The 14,052-nt window shown below is 39.7% G+C and overlaps 1 protein-coding gene across 1 annotated transcript; it reads right to left on the reverse strand.

The window, feature by feature from the left end:
• Nucleotides 1–453: 453 nt before the first annotated feature.
• Nucleotides 454–4,328, reverse strand: LOC129597706 (nicotinate phosphoribosyltransferase-like). Its single transcript, XM_055495357.1, has 11 exons — nt 3,838–4,328; nt 3,564–3,734; nt 3,060–3,270; nt 2,727–2,857; nt 2,495–2,610; nt 2,227–2,432; nt 2,028–2,168; nt 1,758–1,923; nt 1,193–1,384; nt 920–1,102; nt 454–800 (listed from the first exon to the last, which is right to left on the reverse strand). The coding sequence occupies exons 1-11, from the start codon at nt 4,004–4,006 to the stop codon at nt 723–725; spliced, it is 1,764 nt and encodes a 587-aa protein (XP_055351332.1). The 5' UTR covers nt 4,007–4,328; the 3' UTR covers nt 454–722.
• Nucleotides 4,329–14,052: the final 9,724 nt, after the last annotated feature.

Consider the following 14,052-nt stretch of genomic DNA (forward strand, 5'->3'; position numbering starts at 1 on the left):
TTGAGAATTTTTTGCCCACAGGAAAGCTTTTAGAATCACTAATAACCAAAATAGCTATCCCTGTTGATAAAAAAGTTATTCTATGTATCGCATCCAGACCGAAAATGCAGAATTTCTGCTGAACGAGTTTATGCATGGTTATGAAATGCACACGTTCCCGCGAACTTCCGGGATATATGGGATCATGAATCAGGACCTAAGCTTCTGTTCTTCTTCCAGAATGAAACTCCTGCGACACTTACTTACATAAAATTCCCGGTATGCGTTTTGTAGTCGAAAGAGTACTGCATTCGCTCTTTGCGCGTTTCTGCAAAGTGACCGGACTGATCGTCACTTCGGTTAAAGGATTTGTGCGATTTACCTATCCCGCATACGCATATCTATATTCCGTAAGCGCGTCTTGACCATAGTCCATAGCACCCATGATTAATTAATCACCAATCACCACCGATGCAGCACTACCGCAATTTAAATACTTCCATCAGCAACCTGGATATTAAAGCATTATTATAATAATAACAATTCAAACCAAAAAAGCGGCAATTAAAAAGAAACGACAAAACGTACCACAATACAATACAGTACATTCACAACGCTAAACCGCCTCTTCACCAGTTATCACCAAATTGTGCTTCATAGGAAACCACCACCACAGAACATTTTAAAACCAAATAAAATCCCCAATCGCCACAAAAAACCATCACTGATTCAAACTAAAATAATTAATACAACTCCCCGATTGGCGCATTTGCCATCCACAAATCATGGAGGTATGTGTAAAGCTCCGGAGATACAGATACCTGCAAAACGATATCACTTTACGCAAAAAAGAAACACAAGGCCCTTCATTAGAAGTTAGTTACAGGATCACATAAACGTTTAAACCTATCATAACAGAATTTCGAAGCCATCCACGTGCCTTAAACGGGGTTGGATTAAGTCGACGCTTATGGTCATCTCTCAGCAGTTCCAAGTGACGCTTTACGTTCTCCCGAATCTGTTGCATCGTGGGTAATTTTTCACGCAGTACTTGTCCATTATCAAAATACAGTTCGTGCATACACTCCACGCTCACCGGCAACACATTGGCCCGTTTAGATTCCTGAAACGCATATAAAAATGCTTTACTGTAAATCCAAAAGAACTGTCTGCTTCGGCACTCACATATCATAAAGCGATGCAAATTTCATACCTCAAAAGGATGGCGACACAAAATTCTTTTACCCGGTTCTGGTGGGGCTTCGTCTACGCCTTGAACAATATCCACCAAAGCTTCATTGCCGCTGCCGCCCACCAAGCGATAGAAAGTCTTCCGTCCCGGAATGGTCACCTTACCGACATCCTGACTCAGCTTGATTCGCGGTTCGTTATCCAGCTCGACCAACTGAATAGTTTTAAAACAGCTGCTGTACTTATTTTCCAAACCATAAATGCGAAGATTATTATGACAACACTGGTCCAGCTTCGCAATATGCGCCAGAGTTGTTTCAAAGCGTTTAGCCATCAGCGCAGAATACTGCATACGTATGCTGCCAATAATTGTTCCATAATGAGCTTTTCAGATTACAGCACAATAAGGTCAAACGTTAAAGTGTGCATGCACTATGCAGGCAAAAAATCGAAGTGCGTAACATTACGCTATGAAACTGCCTCTGCAGTAACTGCTGACAGGAACGTATTTTAAATTCCCTGCTTACAGCGGGCGTCTATTTGCACAGTAAAAGCAGTTTCCACATTTGGTTACAATCCAAACTGACCTTAAAGACACAACCCAGTGCTGGTTGTTTGCGACAGGTTACAAGATGAGTGCCCACTCCAAAACAATCAATCTGATGTTGTTGTTCATTTAGTGAGTAAATCGTTTCCTCGTTCAGATCATTGCTGGCCACAATTGTAACACTGGCGAACCAAGGCATTTCGTATCTAAAGCAGACACAATCTTTCTGTTTTTTTTCTGATTTGTTTTCTTTTGCCAATTCAAAACATGGCACCAAATACATAATTAATCCTTTTGTTCCCAGTCTTACCGCGAAGCAATCTGGCGAAAGTGCTTCCGTGCTTCACGAGAAAGATAGGCCAAATCACCGGAGTCAAGTCGTATTCCAACAGCCTTGTATTCCAAATCCCATAAAGCTTTAGCAACGGCACAGAAGTTCAGAACTCCGCTTCTAAATTCACCAAAAACTATTAAATCATTCAGAAATTAACAATTCAACGTCGCGTTACCTCAGTGTATCGTAGGTATCCACAAGAGCTAAGAATCTGTCAGGAAAAGCAATGGCGTATTGAGCAAATGCCGCCAGTTCCCCATTATTGGCCGTACTGCCTTCCTCGTTATCGATCACGTGAAATAAATGCGCCATTTCAGCGCGATAATTCTGGCATAGCGTGATGAAATCCACTTCCGCCCCAGTCTTCTTGTGTTTTAGCATCTAAAACACACCACATTTAATTCGTTTAGTTAATCCAACAGCTGGTTTGTGCACGGTCTTACTCGATTCTTGACTTCGCTCATGCTTTGGAAGGCCGCCACGAACGAATGAGCATGCGTGCCGCGAACCGGAATGTTGAAAAGCTTTCCTGCTAGCGCATTACTCGTGCCGTCAAAACCTGAGAACCGTAAAAAATTAGCTTACAACATCAGGAGTAAATTCGGCTAATTTCGTAGAAGCAATATTCAATTTAAGCGGACGTGCAAAACAGGAGTTAGCTTCACGGGCTATTACCTCCCATATAAACGTATTTTGTCGCCGAAATTCCACCATCCGGGCCCTGAGCACGCCGCAGTCCAAATTCCAAAAGCTCCTTTTTCGGACCGGCGGCCAAGCGGATTCTCGCGGCACAAGTTGCCACCAAACTAAATTTGACAACATTTACATAACAAAACACTGACTATTTTTGCCCATGACAATATTTTTATAAAATTTGACAAACGACGTGCAGAATTCAAAATTATTAAAAAACTGTTAAGCGTTAATTTCAAATTTGTAAATCCCACAGTGGTAATATTAATAACACAGGAAAAGAATACCGTGCATCCAGTGCGCGAAAAAAACTACCTTGGATAATTGACCAGCGTGAGCAAGGTGGTTTCCAGAAGCTGCGCAACCGGAAGTGGCCCCTCCACGCGAATTAAGGGCTCTCTTGGAAACACCACACTTCCTTCGGGAACAGCATAAATCTTTATATCTTTGGTTGTGATCTCAGACAGGTAGTGGAAGAATTCCGGTTCGATTGTGGCCGGCATGATAGACTTTATGTACTCAATATCTACCGCAATAAAAACAGTTTCAAAAGCATATAGAAACCTTTGCATTCTGTCTTACCTATTAAAGTCTTCTCCGTTTGATAAATACGATATGCAGTGACACAAATAATCCTTACCATATATATTAAGTATCAGAATTTCTTAATTTCTTTACCAACAACCCTGTACCGCTTAAATTTTACAGTAATCTGTTTAATGTAATAATTTGATTAATACGTTTAACACACTTGACACACGTTCAACAACTACAAAATGTTCATTGCAAAAATTACAGTTCAAAAATTGTAGTGCATACCTTCAACGGAAAAGTGGAAACTGGATATATATCGCAGACATTCTTCCAAACCACAAAAAATTGTAAATTCTCCATCGAATGGGTTTTTGCGGAAGAATAAATCAAAAACGGCGTAGCAGTCCTTCTTCCCTGATTTCCAATAAGCATACGTCATGGTGATTTGGTACAGATCTACAAAATTAGCTTGTAAGCTACATGTACATACACTTCCCCTTAATTGTCTGACTGCGTTTGCAAGCGTAACCAGTTACCCTAATCGCAAATATTTTCTAACCTGTTAATAATGGCTGCACAAGGCAGTTTGTGGGGCGAAACGCTCCATCTCCGTGGAAGTTCTCATGGTATTCCCGCGTTCCGGGAATAAGATCAGCGCGCTTCATGGACTCTTTGAGCTCTGCGACTGGGTCGTCGGACTCGGAGGAGACACTGGGAGCCGACGCCATTTGATGTATGGTCAGTGTGGATAATAAAAATTCCCCGATGGCCTGGATCAAATCAGAATTCCAAAATATGCGATCACTTCCAATATCAAACAACAACACACGCAATTTTTAGCGAAGGAATTTCCGTCTGCACGCCAAGATAGGCCGCTAACGGGGGAGCTTATCAGCTGTAAAAGCAGTCTGAGCGAGGCATTCTGGATTACTGTACATTACTCGAACGTCTGGCAAGATTTTATCGGTCAAGTTCGTACTGATTTAAACGACATGAACGCACAATTTAAAATGACTGAAAACGAATCACAGCGAGTTTTCTTCCTGCCAAGGCATGTTTACAGTTTGCATTTTGCAATGATCCATCAGATCAGCTGTCGTAACCACTGCCTTATGGCGGTTGCCTTAAACTATACAGTACTGTAACACAAAATTTTTGGGCACCCGGTGCACCGTAGGGTCTATGGTATAAGAAAAACCGCCCCATAAAGCGTCTACCCAATCCCGCCCAACCAATCCGAATTGCGCAAAGACGTTATACACCTCCAGGACTACAGATTATTAAACGCTGGCTGCAATTTATTCTATTGTTTATTACTTGTGATATTAAGCAATATGAAACCAGAATATTACATCTTTTTTTAGGATAAGAATCTAACAATCCATTAGCAGTGATAAAATATCTGCCATAAGTCCACAACTCTTTTCACATTTTCCATTAAATTACAAGAACGACGAAAAAAAACTGTCATATTATGCTAATTATGCTTACGGTTGAACGAGATCTGAAATTTTCAGAGTAATATACAAAAAACAAAATACTTTAGATTAAATTTTGTTGAAGAAGGCATATGAAGTATTAAGAACTCCGTTCAATATATCCTTGAAAAATTTATAATGCTGCACAACAAATATTGACAGCACTCTGTACTACTACACAAGTTACATATACATTCCAGTCAGAAAAAAACACAAAGTTTTGACTACAGTGTGTACGTGAAGGTGTACTACAAGCTGTACGCTAGGTTATACCCGAAGACCGTACAATTCAGATTGTGATACACACTATACTTACTTTACTACATCCTGCACTACGGGCTTACTACAGTCTGTACTACAATCTGTACTACGGGCTGTACTACGGGCTGTACCACGGGCTGTACTACGGGCTGTACTACGGGCTGTACTACGGGCTGTACTACGGGCTGTACATTAGGCACACATGTACTAGTACATGCCGCGCGGTATTCATATTATTGCAAAAAAAAAGTATCTAAACAAAAATATCTATCTTAAGAACGATTAGCCTGTGCTATATGGCGTATCTTTTTGCCGAAAACACCTTTACTGTGTTATCGTAGGCATGTGCTGTATCAATGGCTAACTTTATTAACTGCTGCAAGCAGGTAATTTCAAACATTATGATTATAATTTTAATTCTGCAACGTTAAACAATTTGTTAAGTATCGCTGGTAAAACAACATAGGAGGGTACAAATAAAAGCTGTAAAAAATTTAAAAATTTGAGACTCGCACGACTGGTACTGTTTTTCCGCACTTTTTTGGTCAAATCATACTTGGGGGCAAAGTGAAGAAAGAATCAAACAAAATCTTGACAGCTTGATGTGAGCTTTTGCTGTTTCCTTCATAACAACGTATTAAAAAATTGAGATACCCAAAATACTCGAAGTATGGTCCGCAGTATCCGCCAAAATATACACATATGGCACAGATTGTTTAGGCGGAAAAACGGCAACGTTAATCTGAGCACGTACCTAACGGAACTGTACGGAACGTAATGGAACTCTACGGAACTTGACGGAACCTTACGGAACCTGACGTAACCTAATGGAACCTGACGTAACCTAATGGAACCTAACGGAACCTAATGGAACTCTACGGAACTTGACGGAACCTTACGGAACCTGACGTAACCTAATGGAACCTGACGTAACCTAATGGAACCTAACGGAACCTAATGGAACTCTACGGAACCGTACGGAACCTTACGGAACCTGACGTAACCTTATGGAACCTAACGGAACCTAATGGAACTCAATGGAACTGTACGGAACCTAACGGAACCTAATGGAACTCAATGGAACTGTACGGAACCTGACGGAACCTAACGCAACCTAATGGAACCCGACGGAACCTAAGGGAACTCTATGGAACTTGACGGAACCTAACGGAACCTAATGGAACTCTACGGAACCTAATGGAACCCGACGGAATTTGCAGTGATCTAGACCTAACAGATAGTGCACGATTTATTCTAAAGAAAAAAACGGGCATGTGTTTTCGTTACAGTAAACATACGTAAATCAACGTAAATGCTATGTAAGATTTTCGTGCCATGTATGTAAACGCACGTTACGTCCGTGTCGGCAAAGTGAAACCAACGTAAAGTAACGTAAATCATATAAATTTGCTGGTAACTTGCGTAAGTCACCGTTAAGGTTATGTTCGGCAAAGTGCAATCAACGTAATCCAACGTAAATTCGCTGTTAACCTGTGTAAAACACCGATTAGTTTATGTCCAACAAAGTGGAACCAACGTCAACCAACGTAAATTTGTTGTTAACCTCTGCAAGTTACTAATGCGTAGTTTAAAATAACGGAACACAAATCTAGAAAACATCAGGAGTGATACTCATTGGTCGCCGACCGCACTTGGACTTCTTGCGCGAAGATTCATCTTGATTACCTAAATAATTCCAGTATTATTTTTAAGACTGCAAGCGGAAGCTTTTAGATCAAATAGATTTAATATGTACAGATATATTCTGAATGACAGCAGGTTTTTCGAAAATTTATTATAGGTAACAGAACTATTAACTTAAGAAACCGAGTATTGTTTAAGTTTATTGTTTAAGTTTATTTATTGTTACCATGGTGGGTAGATTGGTGAAACTTGAACCAATGTAGAGAGCAGTATGCAGCTTTGCATAAATCGCACACATATTTCTTTTTATGTTTTCCGCGGATGTGGAGATTGAGTGCAGTAGCACTGTTGTAAGATCTTGTACACTTCGCATACTGGCACATAAAAGCTTTTCCGGAATTCAGTAATGCCCGTTCTGCGAGAAATTGACCGTTTACCAACGGCGCATTTAACGAGATGCTAGTTGTTGGTGGGGCAAGGAAGCAGTTGGCATCATCGTCAAAGATTAAATTTGCCGGGAATACAGAAGGTGGCAGACAGCTGATGTCCAAAACGTCAATTTCACCCAGAGCATTTGGGAAATTTTTTGAAAATGAATTAGTCGCTCCCAAAAATTTTCCATATTTCTTTTTATATCGCACAGGAAAACGGCGTCGATTGACTTGCTGTATAGCAGCTGCAGTGCGGGCGAGTAACCGTTCTCTAAGCAGCAGCGTCCACTTATGCAGTATTTCCAAATTAGAGTTGTTGCGCAACTTGATGCACTGTGATTAATTAAAGACATAATAAATCGGAGGCACTCAAGGTAAATTGCTATAGACTAACCTTTTGACGAAATAGTACAACGGTGTCAATGACTGTAATCCAACGTTCGTCAATAAAGTTTCGTGCTTGGCTCACATTTCCACCGATATTAATTACGGAATGAAGGACGCCGGGCCCGAGATATATAACGGTGCCCGGCTCCTGCACATAACAAATAGGAGTCAGGCCAAAAACTTCCCATAGCGAAGGTGTGGTGGCAATCTTTTTAAAAAAGAATTGATGTCCGCAAGCTTTATTTAAAATGTACCCAAATCAAGCGTTAAGTAATGTTAACATGTGCTGTATAAAAAAAACCGTTTTTCGTATTTCCTGTAGCAATAATCGTTCTTTTTCCGCAAGTATGTCTATGTTGTCTACGTACCATTGTCTACTTATGTCCATTTTTAAACTAGTGCTGGCGATAAATAACTGAAAATTAAATGATCGCACTGCATAAATTCCAGCAAAACCACTCTCGTTCACTATTCATTCCAACAAAAAATAACGTTTGATAAACAGGATTTATGCAGCAAAGGAACAGCAATCCTGCAATACGAAAATTACTAGACATCTCATGCAGGTTTTTGGATTCTCCTCTCATTTTCCTATTATTTCAACTTGTGCCGATCAAGTTTTTGATTTTTGAGTTGCGGCAGATTTCTTCCAGTACTGCGGGTAATTTCTAACTGGTAACCTTTTGGCTTATACAACCCAAATTTGTGAGGTCCAGTGGTCATTCAAAAGCCTGCTACCATGGCTGCAATAGAGTTATCGCGTGTTGTTACTATTAATAAAACAGCATGCAATTTTACTTAATAATGTAAAGCTTAAATTATTCGTATTAAGTACTAGAGCGGTCGACGCGGTAAGTGATTTTCAAATCCAGTAGTAACCAGACATGGGCTGTTGTAACTTAACTATATAACTTAACGCGAGTTATTTGCGAGTTATCGAGTTTTAAAGTAACTGTGTAGCGTAACTCGCTACCCAGAAAACTTAACTCTAACGTAACTCGCCCAAAATTTGGACATATTGTCTATGATAGCGTAACTCGCGGTATAACTGAAAACTCGGTTCTACTTGCATAAATAACTTAACTCGTAGCGTAACTCACACGCTACTTGTAACTCGTAACTCTAACGATGGTTGCATTTTACATAACTGCCCAGGTCTGGTAGTAACTATAGTGTAACACATGGCAGTTCCTGTGATTCCTTCATGCGAAACACACAGAGTTTGCGTTTAGGTAATGTTAATGTGGTCTGATGCGCCGTTTCACCTACCAGAAGAGTAAGCATGGGGTTTGCAGCCAAACAGTCCGCCATACATTTTTACAACTTTAGCAATCTGGGCAACTGGAAATATAATCCAAACTTTGATCCCCGGACCTAAGAAAACAATCAGTAAGGTAATTACGACGTAAGGTAACAATAAGTACTAAAATCTGTTACAAAGAAGACTGAAAAGGTTAAAAAAATTAGTATTTGCCAGGGCCTAAGTCATAGGTTGACTCAATGTAGCCTACAGTACTGATACTTTAGGCCAGAAAACAGCTGTATTGCACTGAATATTAATGAAGCAATACTGTTTTTCTTTGTTGTGCTCTTGGCGAGTTCTTCGAACATTGCGAACGAGCCTTTTATATGCATAAAAATAAATCTCTGTACTGCAGGACAAATTAATGTAACTGCGCGTTAAACTCATGACAATTTCTAGTGATGTGAGTTATGTACAATTTTGACCTTTTCGTTGTTCGTTCATACCGGTCGGCCACGCCAAGTTGTCACCATCACTAAAATTCATTTTTAAAGATTAGAAAAAGTTCACCTATTCCAGTTGAAAAAATTTCATTATCCTACTAGCAGCGAAGGCTTGATTGATCTGCAGTGGTAGCTTTTCCACTTTTCTTTTTGCAGCGGTAGGGTAAAGGTTCCTTAGAGTTACAGTTGCCTTCATTTAGGTTCATTATGTTCCGCTGAGGTCCATCATGTTTCTTAGATTCACATAAACTTCCGTACAGTTCCTGCAAGAGTTCTATCGGGTTACGTCAAGTTCCGTAGAGTTCCGTTAGGTTCCGTCGGGTTCCATTAGGTTCAGTCAGGTTCCGTAGAGTTCCGTAGAGTTCCATTAGGTTCCGTCAAGTTCCGTAGAGTTCCCTTAGGTTCCGTCAGGTTTCATTAGGTTTCGTAGAGTTCCATTAGGTTCCATCAAGTTCCGTAGAGTTCCGTAGAGTTCCATTAGGTTCCGTCAAGTTCCATCGGGTTTCGTAGAGTTCCATTAGGTTCCGTCAAGTTCCGTAGAGTTCCGTAGAGTTCCATTAGGTTCCGTCAAGTTCCGTAGAGTTCCCTTAGGTTCCGTCAGGTTTCATTAGGTTTCGTGGAGTTCCATTAGGTTCCATCAAGTTCCGTCGGGTTCCGTAGAGTTCCAACAGGTTCCGTCAAGTTCCATCGGGTTTCGTAGAGTTCCATTAGGTTCCGTCAAGTTCCGTCGGGTTCCGTAGAGTTCCAACAGGTTCCGTCAAGTTCCGTATAGTTCCATTGAGTTCCGTCAAGTTCCATAGAGTTCCGTTAGGTTCCGTGGTGTTCCATCAGGTTCCGTTAGGTTCCGTACAGTTCCGTACAGTTCCGTAGAGTTCCGTACAGTTCCATTGAGTTCCATCAGGTTCCGTTAGGTTCCGTTAGGTTCCGTAGAGTTCCATTAAGTTCCATCCAGTTCCGTACAGTTCCATTAGGTTCCGTCAAGCTCCGTAGAGTTCCCTTAGGTTCCGTCAGGTTTCATTAGGTTTCGTAGAGTTCCGTACAGTTCCGTAGAGTTCCGTACAGTTCCATTGAGTTCCATCAGGTTCCGTTAGGTTCCGTTAGGTTCCGTAGAGTTCCATTAAGTTCCATCCAGTTCCGTACAGTTCCATTAGGTTCCGTCAAGTTCCGTAGAGTTCCCTTAGGTTCCGTCAGGTTTCATTAGGTTTCGTAAGGTTCCGTAGAGTTCCGTAGAGTTCCATAAGGTTCCGTCAAGTTCCATTGGGTTCCGTAGAGTTCCATTAGGTTCCATCAAGTTCCGTCGGGTTCCGTAGAGTTCCGTTAGGTTCCATTGAGTTCCGTCAAGTTCCATAGAGTTCCGTTAGGTTCCGTAGAGTTCCATCAGGTTCCGTTAGGTTCCGTTAGGTTCCGTACAGTTCCGTCAAGTTCCATAAGGTTCCGTCAAGTTCCATTGGGTTCCGTAGAGTTCCATTAGGTTCCATCAAGTTCCGTCGGGTTCCGTAGAGTTCCAACAGGTTCCGTCAAGTTCCGTCGGGTTCCGTAGAGTTCCGTCAAGTTCCGTAGAGTTCCGTACAGTTCCATTGAGTTCCATTAGGTTCCGTAGAGTTCCGTACAGTTCCGTCAAGTTCCGTAGAGTTCCGTACAGTTCCATTGAGTTCCATTAGGTTCCGTAGAGTTCCGTACAGTTCCGTCAGTTACAGTAACTATAAACTGTCGCGCGTTTTCAACCTAAACAATCAGTGCCATATCTCAAAATATATGCTACACTGATATAATTTGTCTGCACATTAGCTGCCTGTTCCAGCCTGTAGTACAGTCCGGTAGGACAGCCTGCCGTGTAGTCTAATGTACTGTCCACTGTCCAGTTTGTACTGAAGTCAGATGCGCTGCTTAAGCTCATTTAAACTTAATTTTTTACGCTTAGTATGTATCAAGACTTCCGGTTTCTTGTAATCAAGCCTCCGGTTTTTATTTATTTGTGCAAATTATTCTTAATGTAATTAAATATCAATAAAAATTTTCAAGATATCCAGATGTGTGCAAGAAAATATACAATATGTCTAGATGTCTTCTGCGTTATGAGTATAATCCGGCGTGTACAGCATTTGTTTGCACATGTACAGCCTGCAGTACATCCCGTAGTACAACTTGGTGTACAGCTTGTAGTACATCCTGTAGTAGTACATCCTGTAGTAAGTTGACTTAACATACATCCTGCAGTACACCTTAACGTACGGCCTATAGTAAAAACTGCTTTTTTAATGAAATGCATGTGGTACTTTTGCAGTCGTACAGGGTGCTGTCATTTTCTTGCACAAAATTATAAAATTTTGTAAGATATATTGAGCGTAGTTTGTAATTAATAATTACAGTAATGATATGTAGTGCTTGCACTTATGTATGCCACTCCGTTTATGCCGCTCTAAAAATTGCAGAACCTCGTCAGCTTATATTGTGCATATTGTCGGTTTTTCATTTTGTCATTTAATGGTAAATGCGATATAGAGTTTTTTGAATTATGAAATTTTTTTATCGGTAATAATGAAATGCTAGATTTTTATTACGAAAATGATTAATTTATTATTTGTTATTTAACTAGCTGGATGTCACAAGTAATAAATAATCGGTAAAATTAAAGCAAACAAATGTAATCTGAAGTACTGACCAGCTGCGGGTCTGTTCGCAATTCGGATTGGTTGGGTGTAAGAAAGCAGGATTGGGTAGACTCTTTATAGGGCGGTTTTTCTTATACTATAGACTCTACGGAGCACCGGGTGCCCAAAATTTTCGCGTCAGTACTGTACACACAAAAATTTTGGGCACCCAGTGCACCGTAGACTATGGTGTAAGAAAAAACCGCCCTAGAAAGCGGCTACCCAATCCTGCTCACTACCCACCATCCAATCCGAATTGCGCACAGTGGTCAGTGCTCCAGATTATTAATTGCTCTAGTTGCTTTAATTCTAGTATTTATTAACTGTGACTATCAATTAAAATGTATTCCAAATAATACATTTTTTTATGGATAAGAATCTAATATTTCCTAAGCAAAGATAAAATATCAGCCACAACTGCTTTCACATTTTCCGTTAGCTTACAAGCTACAAAGCGACGAGAAGGAATATGCATATTAATTCAAAAAAATTATGAATTTTTTTGTAGCATAATTCTTTTGTTTAGTGATATACATAGGTAGTGATGTACGTGTACAGAGGTGATGATAACTTGAAGAACATCAGATTTTTGATAACTCGGTGAAAAACAATTAAACACTCCATTCCATGTCTCCTGATAAATTTCATTATGCCGTGCAGGAAAATAACGACAGTATTCTATGCGACTACGAAAACACCCTATGTATTCCAGTCACAAAAAGCAAAGTTTTTACTGTAGGCCATACATTGACGTGCACTGTAGGCTGTACATTAAGCAGTACTAAAGCTATACATTAGGCTCTACTACAGGCGTTCCAACTTACTAAACTTACTGCACTACAGATTACACAGGATAAACTACAGGCCGTACACCATGTTGTACTATGGGCTGTACTACAGGTTGTACTACAGGCAGTACATCAGGCAAACGAGCAAAGAAAACGAGCGCCCTGGACTATGGTCAAAAGTTATCAGCTAAGCATCCTGAATATTTGTTAATTATATTTTATTCACATTAGTAATAATGCAAAGCGTAAAAATGAATTCGGTAAACCGAAAGCCTGGATACATATATATTTGGTTCACAAAATTTAATTTAGGGTCTTAAAAGTTTAAGCAGAACGTCAAATTGATTAATGTTTGTTGGTAGTTTATGATACTGGTTTGTAAGTTTATTTACTAAAAACAATTAAAATCTAATGTTTTCCAACAAATCATTCACGTATACCACTAAAAAAATTCATAATTTTTCAGTTAGTATCCACATTTCTTATCTTTGCTTTTTTTATGAGTTACTGGGAAATGCGAAAACAATTATGGCTGATATTTCATCTCAGCTAATGAAACATTAAGTTTTTATTCAGACAAATATTTATTATTTTGATTTCATTTTAATTGTTTTGAATGCTACAAGTAGTAAGCGCTTAACCAAAGTAATCGCTATAACAAAGTCGTAAATGCAGAGAATAATACAACCTGTAGAGTTCAGTTTTAAAAAACGGTCTCGCTTTGTTTTGTTTTTGCAAAAATTGTTAATACGTTATTTTGTATTTTGCAAAGAGATGTACATTAAAAATTAAGGTGTTTCTCTTTAAACAAACTTACAAACCAGTATCATTAACAAACAACAATCATCAATCAATATGATAAAGTGCTTAAATTTTTTAAAAGTCGGATTTTGTGCACCAAACATGTATCCGGGCTTTCGGTTCACCGAATTTCATTTTAACGTTTTGCATTATTTTTAATGTGAATAAAATATAATTAAGAAAATATTCAGGATGCTTAGCTGATATCTTCTGCATTATGACCATAGTCCGGCGTGCTCGTTTTCTTTGCCCGTTTGCCTGATGTACTACCTGTAGTTTAACCTGTAGTGCAGTGCGTTTAGTAAGTTGGAATGCCTGTGGTACAGTCTAATATTTAGCTTGCAGTACTGCTTAATGTACAGCCTACAGTCCACTTCAATGTATGGCCTGTAGTAAAAACTTTGCTTTTTGTGACTGGAATACATAGGCTGCTTTCGTAGTCGCATAGAATACTGTCGTTATTTTCCTGCACAGCGTAATAAAATTTATCAGGATACATGGAACGTAGTGTCTAATTAATTAATTCGCATTCCTCGTCGCTTTTAGCTTGTAAGTAATGGAGAATGTGAAAGCAGTTGTGGCTGATA

This window comes from Paramacrobiotus metropolitanus, unplaced genomic scaffold (assembly GCF_019649055.1).
Source record: "Paramacrobiotus metropolitanus isolate TYO unplaced genomic scaffold, Prichtersi_v1.0 Parri_scaffold0000108, whole genome shotgun sequence".
NCBI classification, from domain to species: Eukaryota; Metazoa; Tardigrada; class Eutardigrada; order Parachela; family Macrobiotidae; genus Paramacrobiotus; species Paramacrobiotus metropolitanus.